At 33.2% G+C, this 20,364-nt stretch overlaps 2 protein-coding genes across 4 annotated transcripts; one reads left to right on the top strand and one right to left on the bottom strand.

Annotated features, from left to right (window-relative positions):
* Positions 1 to 187: 187 nt before the first annotated feature.
* Positions 188 to 7,822, bottom strand: LOC105166397 (uncharacterized). Of its 3 annotated transcripts, none has more exons than XM_011085739.3 (7): positions 7,687 to 7,822; positions 7,322 to 7,459; positions 4,315 to 5,470; positions 4,037 to 4,165; positions 3,851 to 3,922; positions 2,255 to 2,391; positions 188 to 678 (listed from the first exon to the last, which is right to left on the bottom strand). In XM_011085739.3, exons 2-7 carry the CDS (start codon positions 7,457 to 7,459, stop codon positions 433 to 435), a joined length of 1,878 nt encoding a protein of 625 aa, XP_011084041.1. In that variant the 5' UTR covers positions 7,687 to 7,822; the 3' UTR covers positions 188 to 432. The 3 variants fall into 3 exon arrangements, with proteins under 3 accessions (XP_011084041.1, XP_088740604.1, XP_088740601.1); XM_088884478.1 differs by having other exon boundaries at positions 3,854 to 3,922; positions 7,680 to 7,822; XM_088884475.1 differs by having other exon boundaries at positions 7,680 to 7,822.
* Positions 7,823 to 10,692: 2,870 nt separating this feature from the next.
* LOC105166405 (E3 ubiquitin-protein ligase AIRP2) lies at positions 10,693 to 14,861 on the top strand. Its single transcript, XM_011085745.3, has 5 exons — positions 10,693 to 11,171; positions 13,244 to 13,406; positions 13,512 to 13,578; positions 14,164 to 14,398; positions 14,484 to 14,861. Exons 1-5 carry the CDS (start codon positions 11,083 to 11,085, stop codon positions 14,692 to 14,694), a joined length of 765 nt encoding a protein of 254 aa, XP_011084047.1. The 5' UTR covers positions 10,693 to 11,082; the 3' UTR covers positions 14,695 to 14,861.
* The last annotated feature ends 5,503 nt before the right edge of the window (positions 14,862 to 20,364 follow it).

Raw genomic sequence — 20,364 nt, forward strand, 5'->3', positions numbered from 1 at the left:
GCACTGGCAGAAATGAACTCCAGAGGTTGTAAATGTGTGTGTGTGAAAGAAGGCATATTTTGCCTCACAAAGCCAAACAGAAGTTGAGCAAATTCCAGGTACATTAATTTCTTACAAGGGAAAACGAAATGCACAACCTTTTACACACCGAATAAGAGAATAAACAGCTATCAGAAGCACCAAATCATGATAGAAACATGATTTCATACAACGGGAATTGTAATAGCAAGCGACTACAAAAAAATGTAGAGATTAGTCCAAAAGATGGCTCAGAGTCACGTCATAGATCTTCAAATGTATAGGACATAGGATGTCCACCACAAGAGACTAAAACATGCCTAGAATATTCACATTATGCCGTCCACAGATTCGACCTTTGGACTAAGTTAGGTTCAGAAAGACATTGAATCACTTACCGGGAGATTTGCCAAATCAGTTAATAACATCAACTTTATAAATGCAAAGCATAATGTCCTCCACTTGAAACCTGCACTTGTCTCCCAGCTTGATGTCGTTTTGCTCGCAAAAGTTTCTCCAGTTAACAGTCAAAGCTTTAACAGGGGATGGGTCAGGGTAGAGAACTGGCCAGAGACGCCCAGATGAGTCTCTCAGATACACAACCTTCCCTCGTGCTCTATCTCTCCGTCCTCGAACTGATGGAATGGGAATCGGCAACTCCTACAAGAGCATAAATGAGAAGTCAAGGGAATATGCAAGTATAGGAGCCAATGGCAACAAATTCCAACAAAGCAAAATACAGACCAAAAGATAGTAACATATTACAGAAACGACTAGACTCTTTCAGCACCTTTTTTTTGGGGAATTAGGAAGAGAAAGGGATCAGGGAAGAGTAAAGAGGAGAATACAGTTGAGGGACCAAGAATGGCACTGTATGGACTACACAGGCACCTTGCAGATGGAACTACATTTTACCCGAAGGGGCAGGAACGACTTAATCCAGTGTAGCGGACAGTGACTGACTTCCTAGTGGGAAGGCAGGAACGGTTAAGTCAGCGGGCCTAGCGCAGCGATCGAAGGAGAGAGCGGCTTCCTAGTTGGAAGGCGCGATTGACTGACAAACGGGGGGGGGGGGGGGGGGGGGTCTTTTAGTGGGGGTGTCCCCCAAAAAATCGCGACCCTCGAGTGAACTATAGACCAGTGCCTTGCCCCTATACTCTATGCCTAAGAGTGACAACTTTCCTGAAAATGGTTTTCGGAAAAGCAATATTGAAGCAGCTCTGTATGTTAAGAAGAGAAGTAGATATTTTCTAGTAGTTTTTACATATCTCAATGACTTTATCTATTATGGGACAATCGCTGAAAGAATTCAAGTTGAAAATCATAGAAGATTTTGGATGACTGATCTTGGCTTAATTAAATACTTTCTTGGCCTTCAAGTTAAGCACAGTAAGGGGATATCTTTCTTTTGCAAGAGAAGTACATCAAGGACTTGTTCAACAAATTTCACATGTTTCAACTGCAACTGTAAATTTCACATGTTCAACAAATAATGCCAAGTGAAAAATTGCAGGATAATGATGGTCGACCAAAGGCTTACTAGGATTTTGGTTGGTTGTGCTTATCTCACTCACGCCATTAAACAGTAAGAGTGCTCGGATTTATGCAAGATCATAGTGATTTTCGTTGCTGCTAAAACAAGTTTGTGATAACTTCAAGAAACCAAAGGACTATGACTTCAAGATGTCAAAGAACAAGGGGGAAGTTGGTTGGACTAGCAGATGTTGACCAGCAAGCATCCAGTTCAAAACAAGCAATCCCAAAATATTTTAGTATAGTTGTACTGCACATTCACTTATTCACAATGAGTATTATGGTCAGATAACATATTAAAATAATCAAATCACCAGAAATCTTAATGTATACAACATCTAAAACTATAACCATATTCTGAATAATTTCATGATTAGCCTGGTCTAATAAGACATCCCATCACAAACAAAAAGTTCTGTTTACTTTCTATCTAAAAAATATGTGATTGCAACTAAACCATGATATTAAGATGCAAAAGAAGAAAAATCAAGAGCCTGAATTAGATGCATTTTATCCTATCTTCTATCACTTATAGTCACAACAGATAAATATATCATAATGCATGGGCAGGAGGTAAGCAATTAAAAAAACAAACACTAACGGTGTCAGGAATAAGGTAACGTAAAGATGAAATAACCAAAAATAGTGTCAGTTCAGATTAAGTAAACGGGGAAAAGAAATCTTGTGCCAACAAAAAGCATACCAGGTAACATAGGCTTTTCACTTCTGTGGAAAATGCACAAACAGTAACCAGTTGACTTGTATCATACAGATCAGGTTCAACTTTTACCGCAGGAGGAAACATCTTAGCATATTCCCTTACCATATTTGGCTCTTCAGCTGCACATTTTGAGTCAATTTTACATAAAATTAATAGGCTTGTGTGCATGTGTTCATGAGGACTTGATACAGAGAATGACCATAAAAACCTATGTTAATTACAATAATCTCCTGAGAAAGTGTAATAATAGACTGTACTCCACCCCCTTCCTCTGAAAGTTAACAAAATCTAGCTGGCATTCCGTCTCATCTGACCTCCATATGGAAGCTGATGATGTTGTCCAATATTGGTTTTTCTATTTGTAATTTGTCAAAGTCAAAAAGGCGCATTTTCTAAGGAATTAAATTTATACCTGGTCAACAATAAGGTAATATGTTTCTATGCATTTATTGGATGACAATTCAACACGATCTTATTTTGTCTTCTCATCCCTATTTACATTGCTAAGTTTTCATGTGGAAGAAAAAAATGCATAAGTCTGACTAAATCATATCATGAGGTGAAACTATATAAAGAGAGCTGCAGTGAACAACGCAGCTGAAATTAGACTAATTCAAATTTATTGATACTTCTTTTAATAATAGCTCTTCTAATGTCATTCCGGTTTGTAACAATTTTCATAAAGTTATGTATGAAAGCTATTTGCTTTTAACCAAGGCCATTGATTGATGAAATAATTGGAACCTAGTCTTTAAAATATTATAAGAACAAATATCTTAACTATTTAGTAAAGGTTCAAGGCCTTACAGTAACTACTTTGGTTGACAAAATGTGGAGTATCTAAAAGCCCTTTTTACTTAAATTCTTTCATAAATAAATATCTCTTTTAATTAATTAGTTCTATTAATAATTTTTCTATCCATGCACATTTATAGTTAATTCATTTTAGCTGTTTTCATCAAGTATTCATTCTATCTTCATTTCTCTCATTGAATCAAATAAATATAATAAAAAATTATGCACATGCATCGAGTGTGCTTTGTTTGCTAGTTCCAAAGTGTAATTTTGAAACATAAGAAGTGCAGAGAACTTTGACAAAATATTCGTCAACAATTTCCACAAAATAACAATACCTCAACATATTCAAAGCCTTATACATACCTCCCTTTCAGGTTAGATGTAAAAAGGTTATATAGTTACATTTATGGAAACTTCTCAATTAAGCATATCAACTTGTAAACTTGACGAACCGCTTTTGCCTTTGGTAATTTGAAAAGAGAGGAACGTATAATATATAATTACACTAACTCCTAAAAGAGGTAATTGAACCTCTTTTACGTAGATTTTTAATTTTTTAAGCGAGATAATTTGGTCTTGTTAAATCTGTCATTTGGGTTATCTATCAGCCAAAACTTGGACGGAGATTTCTGCAATTTGGGAAAAGAAAAGAGATATAGTCTATAATCACACTACCTTCCATGGGAGGTCAATTTAATTACTCCTAAAACTTATATTCAAATATAAGCTAATGTAGTTCCTGCTACAGTACAAAATGATAAGAAATAAAAGTAAACGTACTACCGAATACTTCAGGTAAACCATTGGCTTCCTCTCCCAACTCCACCCGCTCTTTCTTAATAGCATGTTTACCTGTTTACAATTCCAACATCATGAATACAGCTTAAGAGTACATACTATAGACAAAATGCAACAAACTTCAATCCTAGTGACTAAAAGTAGATGACATAAGAAAGAAATACAAACCAAAACGATCCTTGAGCACCGAACTGGAGACTGCAGATCCATAACACCTGTGTTTTACTTCCCTCCCAGCAATCTTACTACTGCATATAGAAGGAGATTCACTATCTGATGCCACAAGATGGGAATTACCTAATGCATCAGATTATCATTGGTTAATAAAGAAGAACAAGAATATTATATTATCATTGGTTAATGAAGAGAACGAGAAGACAACATCACAATTATCTGGAATTATAATAGACAAATAGAAAGAAGTAGAAAGGTATAAGTTCCCTTACCATTCTGGAAATTGGAAGCATCACCAGAGATGTCCTTCTTCAAGTTACTAAAGTCAGATGGTTTCGAATGACGCTTGGCAGTGAAAATGTCAGCAGTACGGTCATCAATCTGCTCACTGTGGACCTCCCGCATTTGAGTATCATCTCCCTTTATTTTGGTCTGCTCTGTAATTTCAGTACGAGAAAGAGCTAATTTGTTGTCTAAAGTTTTCTCCAGCTTGTCAGTGGAAATCTCACCAGAATGGCCATCAACCTGAATTTTGTGGGCCACAGCCATCTCACTGTTATCCACCTTTGTTTTTGACTGCTCCACAGTATCAGTATGAGAAGGGGCTACTTTTATGTTCAGAGCTTCCTCAAACTTGTCAGAGGGAATGTCAGCAGAATGCCCATTGTTCTCATTTGTCTGGATCACAGCCATCTGAGTATCGTCCCTCTCCATATTAGCTTGCTCAGGAATTTCAGAAGGGGCATTCATTGTGCCTAATGCTTTCTCAAATTTGTTAGCCTCCTCTGTAACTTCAGGGGGAGATGGGATTGTTATTGTATCTAAAGCTTTCTCAAATTTGTTCCTGTCATCTGTTTCTCTCTCCATCTCAAAGAGTGATAAGTCATACAAGAAGTTCCTGTCTTCTCCTAGATAGTGTCCATCATCTCTGTTGACCATGCAAGCCGGATCCTCCATTTTTATCGGAATTGGAAGAACTTGCAGCCTTCCATGGTCAGACTTTGCCCCCAATTTACGGGTTTGACGAGTTTGAAATTCTGAACCAGAGGCTACTGAAGTGGCTGAGCTGGGCTTATCCCTCGAATTTAGATAAGTTGTCTGAATCGGTGCATCTTGGTAAACTGTTTCTGTGCCTCTCCTTGACCTCTTATTCGGCCTGCATGTTCCGTTGTTAAAGTTGATTCTCTCACACGCACGTTTTCCATATATTTGAACAACAAAATGGCTTCCTTTTACATAGTTAAAAACCACGAATTCTCCCTCCTTCAGACCATGGTCTAGAAAAAACTTAGGCCACCCCTTCTGGAATGCCAGGGAACCATTAACATGTGACAATGTTACAGACCATCGGAGTCCAGTTGAATCCTCAATTTGAATTTCTTGACCAGCCAAGTGCTTCACTGTCCGAGCAAATTTGGGAGGCAGGTACTGCAAGAAAATCCCAAATCTAAGGAAAGCCATATAACTTCAACAAAAAAATGCAAACCACAGACTGCAGAACTTCTCCACATGGATCTTACCGGAGAACAAAAGGCAAAGCAGCTGCATCACATACTCAAAAGTAATCAATTAGTTCCTACTATGTCAATGTTATTTTTCTTTTATAGTTAACCAGCTCGACTGCCAAGTCATAAGTTTCAGAAGTTGACGAACAAAAATTTTAAATCAGAAAATTTGTTCCTTACAAAACAATATTTCAAATTTTACTAGAAACTGTTGAAGGCAAGACTGTGTGTAAAAGCAAACTAGCTATAGCTAAGACCACTCCTTTGGTGGACAAGCGGTAAACTACAACCAGCCCGCAATTAAAAATGCTCAGCATGCAAAAAATGTTCACTGTATTAAAGTTTAGTTGATTCTTGCACAAAAGTTGTGAAAGAACGAGGTTTGTTTACAAAAGATAGAAAATAAAGTTGAACTTTCTTTCTATGTGCTGGATTTGCTTCTTGGCAAACTAGGTTATCCTATTTGTTATCGTGAATCTATTGATTCACCACAACCTGGCAATATTTACATGCTGAAAAGCATGCATTTTTACTTCAAATTGATAATGTGTAACTTTTCACTATGCATGGTTCCTAGGACAAGGGATCTAAACACCTTGAGCATCTAACAACTATGGTTCAAAATGCCCAAAGTATTACATTTAAACAAAGTGCCCAAGCCATTTAAATATGATCACATGCCAGGACTAACATCTTGAAGGTTTCAACCTAGAACCACCAATTGGATATTAAACTAGACTGAGAAATTACAATTAATTGTACAATTTACAAGTCATACACCTTGATTAATCATATATATAGAAGGTTATTTATCTAATCAAACAAATTGATTTTGCATCTACTGAGTTATACTGCTCGTCAAATTTCTTATTCTGTTTTAAAGTTCAGCACTTTTGTGGAGGAGAAGTAACAAGGTCGGTCAATTATCTTAAATAGATCTGTACAAAAAATTCAAAGGTTATAAACACAAAAGATATAGCCAAGGACAGTCCTGCAATTTTAATAGTAACATCACCAGCAATCCCAAGCTTTCTGTGAGAAGACATTATAATAAGGAAAGCTAAAGCATCTTCTATTGTCTGTATACAAAATGTCGATCAATATACTTCAATTCAGATTACAACTTAACCAAACGATATTATTACATCGTGCTGCGATAAGAGCAACCGTAACAAAATCATTGAAGCAAATACATGTCTATCACATTCTATATCAAGAAAAACATTATCAAAGATCTACCTTTTGACTTTCATTGTACGGCAAACAATAAATCTGGATGATTTGATTTTATATTTGAAGATGCAAAGATGGGAAACGGCAAACAATACCGACACTATCAGGTATGCAAAGATGCTATGTATCCACATGGTTAGCAGCGCAACTCGGGTGTAGACGTGAGGGTCATGCATGGTGATGGATGCATTTCTTTTTCAAGTTCTGATGTAACTCTTGACCCCTTATGGTGGGTTACTATGTAAAATCACCCCCCCCCCCCCAAACCAAAAAGAAGGGCAGCCACCCACATGGGTATCCTTAAAACTTCCCAAATACTACATGTTGGCGCGCATATATATCCATATAGAGTAATTTGTTTAAACAATAGATTACGGGCAGAGAGCAAGATAGCGAGAAGGAGACGATGAATAACAAGTAAAGGTGTCATCATGAAAGCTAAATCCATGCACAAAATTAGACACCAAAAAAAAAAAAAAGAAAACTTATTTTAAGAGGAGACAACCCAAAAAAAAAAGAAGAGAGGATGATCTCTGTATACCAAAACATTTGAGTAATCCGTGCCAAACATGATTTTGAAAAATCGAGCGGTAACCAGAGATGGGTCTTTCTCCATTCGATTAGAAGTCTCACGATTTCTTCTTGTGCGCCCACCACGTACGACGCGTCCGCGAACCATCTGTTTTTCACGCCGGTAAATCGATCACCCAGCAAAAACATTCACAAAAACCCTTACAGAGAAGATCATAAAAAACACAGGTAAAATCATATAAGCCAAGCATGCAAGAAAAACAGGCATGGCAGCTGGAGAACCCACAAAACCCCCACCCCAGAAACACAGATTAACAAAGAAAGAAACAGAAAAGAGGAGGAAACGGGAAACGGGAAAAAAGACTAACCTGTCACCTTTGAAAGGGGGAAATTCAAGCACGAGAGAACGAGAAGAGGCGAAGGCGTTGATTGGTGTTGAAAAGCAGAAGAAAAACCAAACCCTTTTCCGTTGATGGACTCCTCAGTTCTTGTGCTGTTGTGTCTGAGACAGTCTGAGTTGGCAAGATTTTCATTTTACTTTTTTATACTCTTTTAAATAATATCCAGAAAGATAAAGACACGTGTATTTATATAAATATAAGATATATTTGATTTTTGTTTTTTGTTAGTAAAATTTATCATCAAGGCAAAAAAAAAATTTAAAAATTGAGAAAATTCGACACGTTTAGAAATTTACTTCACTAAATTTATTCGACTAAAATGTATCGAATTTTTAAAATTTTTTAATTATTACAAATTTTGTAAAACAAAAAATCAGAAATATTGAACCTCTATTTTATGAGTCTAAAATTGTCATTTCACCTTATTTTTAGATGTAAAAATCATGTCTTTAAAATTAAATATTTTTAATCTTAAATAATTTAAAAATAGTTAGCTATATGCAGTTATATATTAGTATTTTGTAAAAGAAAAATTGGTAGCATAATTTTACGATATATACAATTTGTTTTGTTATAATTAATTTAATTCCTACTGCTAATAAAAAAATTGTATTAAAAAAGGTGGTGTATGCTAAGATTTTCAATCAATGATAGTTAACGTTTGTTATATATAAGGAAAAACTTTTCTTACCATCTACATTAATTATCGCATATATAGTTTGAAAATGAATAAAATTTTATTTTAATCCGTCGCCTTTGATTTTAATTTAAAAATAGTCCCTATCTTTTCAACTCATTTCAAATTAGTCCCTCTTGTGATTGATTTTCCTATATTACCCTTATGAAACTCTTTTTTTTTTACATCAAATTATTTGTCATTCACTTTTTTTAATTACAATTTGGTCCTTTTATTTTTAAATTTAGAAAAATGTAATCATTCTAATTGAAATAATTTATCATTGGACCTCAAGTAATAACTAGATCAATAATATATTACTATAATTATTGTGAATTTAACGAACTTATAATTAAAAAAATTGAATAAATAAGTTGGAGAAAATAGTTTGAATAAAACAATAGAGCAAAAATATTTAAATAAAGGACTTTGGAAATTAGAGCATAAATTAAGAAAATAAATATGTCAACTAAAATATTGAAGAATGGGTATATAAAAATCCTTAATTCATTCAGGCGTTATTTTATTTAAAAAATTGTAGAAATTTAATAAATTCAAAATAATTATATTAATATGTCATTAATCAAATATATATTATTAAAGGTAGGCAATGCATGGAAGACAAAAAATATGAAGTAGTGAAAGCTTTAAAGAGTTTGGCAACCAAATCCACTCACTAGATCGGTTATATATAGCTATAGCTCAAAAGAGTTAGGTTGAGCTAAGCAAACAACTTATGTGTTGTCATTGAGATTTCATGCAATGGGGATAAGATGAAATTGTTAAATTTTTTTTTTTTTTTCTATAAAGATAAATTTCATTAAGTAAAAAATTATAATAGTACAATATGTCTTGCTTAATTTAAGCAGTTTTCTCGATAGGCCAAGGAATCCGCTATAATTGATAAAGCGCACAAGTGCTAATAGTAGTTGGTAATTCTACACTAAGAATTCTCTGCTGAACATCTCGAACCATCAGCGCACCCACAGTGCGTGTATCTCTATGTACTCCACTTTCTCTCACACTATTTTATATTATAAATTTCTACAACTTAAGAATCATTAAGAAAACTAAATTATATACTATGGTCAGATAAAAATCTATGTCAAAATTTAAATTTCGACCACAATTACTTAGCATTTGTCGTGAGTTTTAACCGTGATAAAAATATTTGACATGTTTCTAGTTATGGTCATAATGTATGTCGTAAGTTTCAGTTATAACATGACTAATATTTTGATATCGATTGCAAAAACAACAGCTCATAATTATTTTACAGTCATAATTATTAATATTTATTATAAAATTTTGATAATAATAATTAATTAAAACAAAAAAAAAATGACATTAATTGAAAGAGTAGAACAAGTAGATAAAGAAACGTTATATAATGCTATGATATGACCACTTTATCATGTAAAGTCAAGTGCGTGCTATTTTGTTGTATAATATTTGTATCTAACTATTAACATGAACACACCATATTCATCACAAACTTTATATTAGTTTTACATAATTTATTACTCTATAAGATCTCACATAAACGCATTTGAATGTTTTCTTACCAAATAATTCTGGTACATTTTTCATACGCTAATATATGTAAATAGTTACGCCATATTCCTATGTTTTATTAATTTAAAATTGTCGAAAATGTCATGTCAAACCATTATAAAAAGAAAAAAGTATTATTTGTTTGTAAAATTAATAATTGAATTTTTCCATCTGTAGGTAGATATATAAAAAAAGTAATGATTAATATGAAAAAGATAATAAACATCTCTAATAATATATATATATATATATATATATAAATATATTTTCACTCTGATGACAATTTCAAAAATTGAAAATCAAAATGAAACCTAATTATAGGGATAGCAGTGTAACTTACCAAATACTCCCATTTCCTAAACTATAATTTAAAAATCTTTAGCCGTCTAATAAAACCTTAAACTTCGAGGAGGAGTATTTTATTTTTAAATCTATATTTTTATTACATTTTATATATTCACATAACTTTTTTAAAATAAAATAAATCATAAATTTTTTTGTACATAAGTATATTAAATAAAATTAAAGCACACTATAATTTAAAAAAGAAAATCAATTCCATTGAATACGGTACGCATATGTTTGAACAGCATCTTCTTTATATTTTATTGAAATCAATTGCAATTAATTAAAATAGTATGAGCAGCGGAACTCTTGCAGTATTTTTCCTCATATAAAAAAGGGAAAAAAGTGAAGGTGGTATCAGAAAATACAACCACACAACTACAATTATCATAACTTTTTTGATTTTCCCATAAAAGATTTTGAGAGAGAAGATTTGGTTTCATATTTGTCAAAGGCAGAGATTATTGAGTTTTGGTCAGTCAACAAAAATCATCAGTATTAACTGCAACAAACCAAAGACCAAGAACCGCCTTCTCCCTCTCCCGTTCTCTTTCTCATTTATTCAATTTTCTTCTTTGGAGCTAGAATTGAATAGGTCTCTCTCTCTCTCTCTCTCTCTCTCTAAGTCAGTGGAAGGAAGTAAGCTTTGTGCATTATATAGGAAGCTCGTTCCAACAATTCCCTGTTTAAACCTATTTTACCCTTTCAGCTGATTATCTCTTTGGTTCTTGGGAAAAAAGACCAGAAGGGCTGAAGCCCAGAACCAAGAAAGGTGTCATTTTTGGTGGGATTGTGATGATGGATTGCTATCAGCTTGAAAATGCTCCTTCTTGCCAAGATTCTCTCAGGGCAATTGAGTCTGACATTCAGCATGCCAATATGCTGTGGGTTTCTGTTTCTTTCTCTCTCTCTCTTAAAGTTTGTTGTGTTTGAATTGTTTCTCCTGTGCATGTTCTTTGGGAAAGTTTGTATTTTTGGACGTTTTGGTGCTTTCTTTTTGGAATTTATTTTTAAGTTGTGAACCTTGTGGTTTCTCTTTACGTTTAGTGTGTGTAAAAGGGGGTGGGAGTTACTAATGATGTCTTAGCCTACCGGTTAAGGCCAAGGATGAGGTCGCTGGATTAGTAAGTATTTGTTTCGTTTTATGTGTTTATGTAATTTATTCTTCGTTGCTAGTTACAGATGTATTGGTTTAATTGAATTATTGCTTAGAAAAAAAAAAAAAAAGAAAAGAAAAGGGGTTGGGGTTGGGGAGAGTTGCTAATTATTGCTTTTCCATTTGCTACCTAGCTAGTTTGACTAGAATTGTATAGCGTTATTGTGTATGTGATGTGGGGAAAAAAACTGTATCAGGAGGAGAATGTCAGTTTCCCTCAATTGGAGTTGGAAGCAGTCTGAACACAATGGAATTGGTGCCTAGACTCAAAAGAGAAATTTTATACCTCAAGTCTCCCCCTTTTTTCTTTGCAACCAATCTTTTGGGGTGTTTATAGGTCCGAGCTTAGTACGTTTATGGTAACAAGTGCATAATGCAGTTTTTGCCCCCTATTTAGTTATTTTCTTTTGTGCCTGACATTTTTCATTGAGGGATGAATCGGTAATTTGGGCTTTGTTATGATCATGTGGCTCTCCATCAACTGTTGTTGGATGAAATTCCTTTTGTGTCTGTAAGCTTTTATCCATTCACCATTGATATGCGACCACGATCTACTTTGTTGCATTCTAGATGGTTAAATTCCGGTGGGGATTTCAGTACTTTCTGGATTCTTGATAGTTAAATTCTGGTTGTGATTTTGTCGGTTTCTGTTATATTTTGACTATTTCTAGGTTAATGGTAACATGAAAGTATATGTTTGAAGGAGCTTTTGCAATTAGTTTTAAAAGGAACCACGGAACAATATGTATTTCAATGCAAATTATGGATGTATTCTTCACCACTCCTCCAATTACTATTGAAATTTTACGTTCTTTAATTGACTTTCTGTTGGCATACAGTAATGCATGGACTCTGTTTAATGAGGCCATGTTCTTTTGTCTGGTGTTTCTACATAACCGAGCACATTGGATTTTCTTACCTTTGGACATCCTAGACATATATTTCTGGGTAGAAATGTTGTTAACTTTGCTTTTTACATAACTTACAGGGAACATTTACTTTATCATTATGAACTAATCGAGGGAAAAAAAGTTGTTGCTGCATGCGTTTGTGACTCGTGTAACAAATAGTTCTGTTTCTCTAGCACCAGAAGGAGCATATTCGTTCTTGAATTGGCCTGTTTTCCAGCATTTATTTTGTCTTTGCTTCTCATGAATCCGCCATTATATGTACCTATACGATGTCACTCGAGTTTGTAAATGTGGTTCTCCTGTTTAGATGTGGCATGACATTTGAAACATTATTGTCCTTTTGGAGATCATTTAGTGTGCCAACTTTTCTAGATCACACAGCTCTGGACAAATCAAGTTGCTGGTTTCGTATATATGTTGTGTGTTATTCTTGAAAGCACATTAACCTACACATGTCTGGCCGACCTAGTATATACAAAATATTTAAGAATGTCGTTTTTAAATCCTTGGTGAGTTGTGGTCCCATAGTTTTGCTATTTTCATATTAAGCTCATGCTCATGTCCACTGTATCAGAGTCAGAGAAATGTGATCTGCATCAGCATGTATTCTTTAGCTGTTCATTTCCCGATTTTGTTTTTTACCCTTGTAAAGAATTCAACTATGTGCAAACCAAAGACGTACTAGAGGTTCTGTTGTTTCTTTTACTGTTACATGCACTTTCTTATAGAGGAGAAATATAAGCCAATTAGCCACATCTAATAAGACACTGAATCAGACATTGATTTGTGTATCTGCATGCACGTCGTGCTTATCTCTAATGATGTTACACTGGGTTCTGAAGTTGTGTTCATACGTGGAGCTTTAACACAGCCTAATGGATCATTTCAGGGCAGCTTCTATTTCGAGAGCTACTGGTGGTGCATGCCTACAAATGAAACTGGTCTACAATCACTTAGCGCCCGCATATTTGTTTTTATTACAATGGTTCAACTTCTCTTGCACATGCTTACTTCCAACTTATCTAAATCTTTTCCACGTAGTTATTTACAAGGTGATTCTCTATGTTCTTGCTCTTTTTGAATATTGAGGAAGGTCTTTCTGAGTATCTTTTTCCTTGAATTGAAAGATAACGGGCTCGTCTAATCATCTTCTTCAGGTTCACCTTGAGAGTAAACAGAAGTATCCTTCACATGGTAGAAAAGCAACCATTGGGCAATTCTACGGTATGCAATTTTATGCTTTCTTTATTCGTATATTAGCTCTTTGGCATAATGTTCTAGTAGTTACTTTCTTCACCTTCTTTTTCAGATAAATAGAGGTACTATTTTGTAAATATGACTGAAAAGGAAATAAGACGATTATTTTTTGTAAATTAGCATCTTGTTTATCATGCATAATCGTTAGAGATATTAAATGTTAAATGATTCTTCCTCTATAACAAGCTTAACCTTCTAGACGAGGTAGTCATTCAATGTGTTATCAGGGCTGAACCAAACAGGAGGTCTAGGTCTTGAATCCCACTGCCAACTCTTCATAAAAAAAGAGTTTCACCTGCAAAGTTTGGCAAAGAAAAAATACTGCCAGCATGCGGCAGGGCGTGTTAGTGATTCAATATTAAACGATTCTTCTTTCTAACCAGCTTAAGATAGATAAGGTGGTCATTCAACATTAACTTCATCTTAGAACCTGCGGAGCTTGATCACTTTAATGAATTTACTTTATCTTTATTCTTCTAGCATGATTGCGAGCTCTTTATAGACCCAAATCAAAAGTTTTATGACTCATTCTTAACTCGGTTCACATTGCAGCTGTGATATTACCATCTCTTGAACACCTATATGATACCTCACTAGAGCTAGATACATATCAGAATGAACTCCATGGCCATGACACAATCGTCAGAAAGAAACCGGAAGATGATAACAAACTTTTCGATGTTGATATGGAGAGAGAAGATGAATGTGGAATTTGCTTAGATCGCTGTACGAAAATGGTCTTGCCTAATTGCTGTCATGCAATGTGCATCAACTGCTACCGTGACTGGTATTCACGGCTTCGTTTCCTTATTTGGTTTTCAATTCATTTTGCACATCCTCTGCTTAACATTTACCCTTTCACTTTATGTTAGGAATATGAGGTCAGAATCCTGCCCGTTTTGCCGGGGTAGCCTGAAGCGAGTGAAGTCAGGTGATCTGTGGGTTCTGACTCGTAGTGGAGATGTTGTCGATCAAGAAACGCTCTCAAGAGAAGATATGTTGCGCTTCTATCTGTATATCAACAACTTGCCTAAAGATACTCCAGATGCACTTTTCTTAGTTTACTATGAATACTTGATATGAGCTGATGAGATTATTAGTGTACATCTGCAGGGACGAATGCTTGTCAATAGTGTCTGGTAGAGCTCACTATAGACAATACCGAATTGTGCTTAATAATGTATATCTTCATCGTAAAACTTTTGAGTCAATATATAGAAGGTTCACTCTGAACAATTCCATTTCCGCGACGTGCGACTATGAGATACGTATAACTAAGGATAAATTACATTTTGCTTTTCGAACTATAGTATTTTTTTACACATTTCCATTTGAACCAGTTTTCGTTACATTTTGCGATCTAATGTACACGAGATTTACACGTTGCCATCCTAGATCATTATGGATAGTTTTTCAAAAAGTGATCACATGCATGGCATATGCTATCTTTTAAGGACAAAAATGTCAATTTTAGAATATTTTTGGGATAAATTCGTCCTCTTTCAACAAAATCCAAAGGCTCATCAATGCGAATTTATCCAATAAATAAATAAATAAATAGATAAAACTGATGTTTTTATCCTTACAAAAATAACATATACTCCACATGTGTGATTGATTTTCTGTGGATTTTTCCACCAAAAAGTGATAAAATGATAAAGTGTAAAATTTGTGTATTTTGAGTAGTAAAATATAATGAAAAATAGTTTAAGTAAAATAGTGTAAAAACACCATAGTAATTTACCCTATCTTATATGTTGTAATCTATGATGCACAAATATGGACAAATAGCACACACATGATAGGTCGATGTGGACATGACAATTGTTTTAGAACTTTAGGCTACATTGTGTCTTCGAGACAATTGTCGTTCCATATAAAATATTTAAAGATAGCATAAGTATTACTGTAAATACAATTTCATATATATGTACGTACACTTTACAATAGCAACACATATACGAAGATAATGTTGCAATTGTAAATAAAATAAGTGTTTATAAAGACACGCGCGCACGAGAGAAAAAGTAAATTTAGATGTCATTTTCAATATTTCTCAAATAAATTAGAATTTTTTGTTAGTTTTTATTATATATATTTTCCAAAATATAATAAAAATAATTTGTTGAATTTGAAAATGTATTTGATATGTCACCATATTGTATTAGAGGCAAGTCAAGTTTGATACAAAGTGATAAAATATACACAACGGTTTAAAATATGGATGTATCTTGTATTGTGTATTACTATAAGATAAAATGAAAAACAGTAAATTGTATATTCTATTAATATATAGACAAACGTTCAAGATGTTTTTAATTTGACATTGAGAAAATGGAAAGAAACAAAGCCTAAAGTCCAGGAAACATTACCACAATTGTGAGAATAAAAATTGACCAAAATTAAGTAACCTTTGATTTTATAGTAAAAGAATCCTCAATTTTGGGGAATAAAAAAATGTAATTTTTGTGAGTATTTGCTTCAAACATTGTGCATAAATATTTGACACATTGGATTGTCGTCTCCAACTTTGTCTATCACCTTAGCAAGTCTTACTTTTGTAAGGGATTAGTACTCCTTATTTATGCTTTTGTGGGTTATTGTAAGAGAGTAGTACTTCTCGTTTATGCAGTAGTACTTCTCGTTTATGCTTTGGCGAATATTTGTAAGAGAGTAGTACTCTTCATTTTACAGTTTTTTTAGAAATGATAGGGAGTCAACACTCCCCGCTGTAAATTTGCTCACCTTTTAATTTTAATAAAGAAGGATCGAAGATTTCGAAAAGCTCCCCACAGCCGGGTGGTTTCAATTAAAAAAAAAAACATTGCGCATAAATTAAGGACACCACTAATCCATTTATCATTTCACAATTCACAGAGCAGTGAGTTCTCAAGAAGTTGGCTTTCCCTCACAACCACGGGTTGTGGAATATGACTCTCACGAACGTGAGTGTATAATTTATTTTTAATAGTAGTATTTTATTTTGTTATTTTTTTTAAATATATTCGTTGATTTAGAAATATTGATATATTGAAATAGTATATGTTCGTTGATTTAGAAATATTGATATTTTAAATTAATATTTAAGTTTAAATGTATTGAATGATGTATCATGAATGAATCTTATTGAGGAAAAAAAAATTTCCCAGGAGAACAAAAGAAAGGAGTAAATGCAAAATTCATTTTTTTTAAAAAAAAAAGAAGTTGGCTCTTTCTTTGCCAAGAAGCACTACAAAAAAGGATAAGATTAGTGACCAAAAAAAATCATGTGACGATTTTAATATTATCACTAATTATATATATTTAGTGACAAAAATATTTATTTTGTCACAATAATGAATTTCATAATTTTAATAATTAGTATTATTTTCCAATAAGTGTTGGTAGCAAGAATTAGTCACAAAAAAATATACTCACAGTTGTCTCTAAATATAATTAGTGACTCATCTATTGTGATGACTTCGTGACAACAAATCATAGTTATCACTATATTATGTTGTCACTATAGATATATTACTAATTATATTTAGTGACAACTTTATACATTTCACGAATAATTATAAAGTGACAACATTAAAATTGTTGTCCCTAAATATATGTTTTTAGTGATAATTTAAAATTTTGCAGTTGATATTTTGTCACCAATATTATATTTTTTTGTAGTAATGTCGGGTGCACTGAAGAAAAACCCTGACGAGTTTTTGAAGTGCCGGCGGAAAAAGTTCCGAAACTGTGAAGATTAATAAATTTGTAGACTGGATTATGAAATCAACATGAGACTGAAAACATCAGAGCTTCAAATTTGCAGGTGATACTAATAAATTGTTTCTTTTTTGGGTCCTAGATTTAAACACATACCATTGAGGCCATGAACAAGTATACTTATCTCTCGACGGTATAAACAAAAAAAAATTATAGAAAAATAGAGTTTAGTTTTAGTCTAATAATTGGAAAAATATAGGACTAGAATGCAGAAATTTAGGGTTTAGGTAGCTAGTTGGTAAAGTTTGAGTTTTAAGTTCTAAATTAAGGTATGGTACAAATTCTATCACACAAGTATGATAAGTAGCAATTTCAGTCATTACGTGCTGAAAGCGTATGGAATTTTTTTTCCAAAAATTGAGAAATTCCTAATTTTAAGTTGAACGATGTTCTGACCAAATTAAGAATCTCCGACGCGGAGTATGCTGAAATTACACAAAATAAAAAATATAATATAGTAATTAAATTTCTTGTCTCAATATTTAGATGATGTGCGGTGTTCTTATTCAGTCGTATTTAGACTTGCCTACAACTCGATTTACAGAAAAATTTTGGATTTGCACCATATATTTAAAGTCTTTATGGCGTAGTCTTGGTACCTCTTAAACCCTAATATATGTATATGGACTCATCATGACTGTTCTATCATTTTAACGTTTATAGTTCACGTGAATAGTACAATTGTCAGAAATTTATAAACAACTGCATCCTATGACATGTACAATTTTTGTTACCTTAACATTCTTACGATTTTAAATATTTTTTTGTCTATAATCTATCTAACTTAAGAATGGAATGACTATTATGCAGGTACCTGCCCGTTGTGGGTCTGAAGTTAGTTTGTTTTGCAGATTATGTTGAGAGATTTGAGGTGCTCTTTGCTTGTCGCAGACAACATACTCATGAGTGCACAGTAAAAGCATTATCCCCATGAAATCATAATAACATCAGATACTTTGAAATTGTCGCCCTCACTAAATTATATAACAAAAAATGCCCTAACTTAATATATTTGTAGGAAGTAAAGAAATGTCACATCGACGACATTTGCATCAGTAATAAATAAATGAGATCTGAAAAAGATGGACCAAAAATACACTTGTGGAGATGTATCAAAGTGTTCCCGTAGACGGAGGCAGCTATTCTCTCAGTGGCCACAGAGCTTTGAATGCTCAACAGTTCGATAGAGCTATTCAACACAGACATTATTGCTGCTATGTGGTTCCTTCAATGCCCTCCAGTGAAGTAGTTGTCAGGCACAGCAAATATAACGAGTATTTTGCACAGAAATAATTACATGCTGTTGGGTGTTTTTCATCATGTATCGAATATATATATATAATATTATATGAATTCAATCAATACATCAATATAATAAAAATAATAAATAATATGTTAAGGTGCAATAATTTTTTATCTTGTCATAATATATTACCACTCATAAAAATTATGTATAAAGTTATCACTATATAGATAATTAGTGACAACAATCATTGTTCATGCATCATTAACTGCTTTCAGTGACAACATCAAGGACAAAATAGCAATTTGGCTCGGATTTGGGGCTCAAGTAAGGGACATGCTAAATTCCGGCCATAGTTGCAATTTTCGGCATATTTTACCCTTAATGTGCCAGTTTTTGGAATTGCCGACCTAATCGCTGGATTGAACCTTGGCAAGACTAAAATTCTCATCCCTTTATAGTTTCAGAACCAAAATTGCAATTTCTCCCTTTATTTCACACCAATTACTTTTTACTTCTAAAACCTTAGCCAATTAAATATCTAATTGGAAAAATTGCAATATTAGTCCTATAAGTATAGAGGGTGACAATTTTGATCCTATTGAAATCAATTTTGAAAATTTGATCTCACAATTAAAAAAATTAGCAATTTGAGGATAATTTTGATAGAAAATTCAGAAATTTACCAAGATTTCCAAATTAGTATGTTATGTGCAAAACGAATGTAGTTTTTTGATTGTATAATTTGATTTGGGGGGAAAAACTGTAGTGAGATCAATCATTTAATGCACTTGTAATTTGACTTAAAATGTTAAAATTGTGAATCCCCTCACTTAGTCACTTGTTTGGGCCTAGTAAAAGAAGTCGTTGCAATATTTATTACAAAAGAATGACGAAACTTTGCATCAATATTTACTGCAAGTTTTGGCACAACATTTGGTGAGTGATTGGCAGGAGAAATTATAGTTTGTCGTAAACTTAGTTGCAAATTTGTGACAACAGATACTTGTCACAAATTTGCAATAAATTTTACAGAGTGAACATTATGTCAGAATCGTGATGAAATATTAATGACATCAGTGCAAAGTACGTAATTGACACAAAATCTTAACATAATTTGCGACCAATGACCAACTGTGGCAAATGTTTGTCATTAACAAATAAACATGTTACACCTTTGCGATGGAACACAATTCGTTGCAATTATTATCAGATTATGCCAATGTTCGTCCGACAATCATTGCAAAAATCAGTCGCCAATGTGGGACTCTTAAGGATGTAATAATGTCGACACAATTCTGTTGCAATTTCGTCACAAGTGTAACAATTATATTGCTCTTCATCAAAATTCTGTTGTAAAATTCATCACATTCGTTATTTAAAAATCAGTCTCAAATCTTTATATATACAATCAACACTATTTCGTTTGTATTCCTACACTTGAATTTCAATATAAAACAGTATACTATCTAAAAATTAATTATCGTGTATGAAGTGAACTAGGCCAGTACTGCATCATTAAGGTACGCTAAATTGTATTATGTTATCTTTTAATATTATTTTGTAGTTAGGTATAAAGTTAAATATATTTTATATCACTGTAAACAATTGTAAGTTTTTTGTCAACACTGTATGTTAACTATTTGTTAGCTTAAATTACTGTAATTGTTGGTATTTGCAACACATTAATATGTTATTTTTTTTGTATAGAGTAAATATATGTAATTTATGTATTCTTGAAAAATATT

The sequence above is a fragment of the Sesamum indicum genome, linkage group LG1 (assembly GCF_026168435.1).
Source record: "Sesamum indicum cultivar Baizhima isolate 11 linkage group LG1, ASM2616843v1, whole genome shotgun sequence".
Lineage (NCBI taxonomy): Eukaryota > Viridiplantae > Streptophyta > Magnoliopsida > Lamiales > Pedaliaceae > Sesamum > Sesamum indicum.

Excerpts from the sequence above, each read along its gene's own strand:
- LOC105166397 (XM_011085739.3), bottom strand. The coding sequence starts at position 7,459 with ATGGTTCGCGGACGCGTCGTACGTGGTGGGCGCACAAGAAGAAATCGT. Across the intron at positions 5,471-7,321 it reads CGGATTACTCAAATGTTTTG|TACCTGCCTCCCAAATTTGC; the intron begins GTATACAGAGAT and ends ATTTTCTTGCAG. Across the intron at positions 4,166-4,314 it reads TGCTTCCAATTTCCAGAATG|GTAATTCCCATCTTGTGGCA; the intron begins GTAAGGGAACTT and ends CTGATGCATTAG.
- LOC105166405 (XM_011085745.3), top strand. The coding sequence starts at position 11,083 with ATGATGGATTGCTATCAGCTTGAAAATGCTCCTTCTTGCCAAGATTCT. Across the intron at positions 13,579-14,163 it reads AACCATTGGGCAATTCTACG|CTGTGATATTACCATCTCTT; the intron begins GTATGCAATTTT and ends TTCACATTGCAG. Across the intron at positions 14,399-14,483 it reads ATCAACTGCTACCGTGACTG|GAATATGAGGTCAGAATCCT; the intron begins GTATTCACGGCT and ends ACTTTATGTTAG.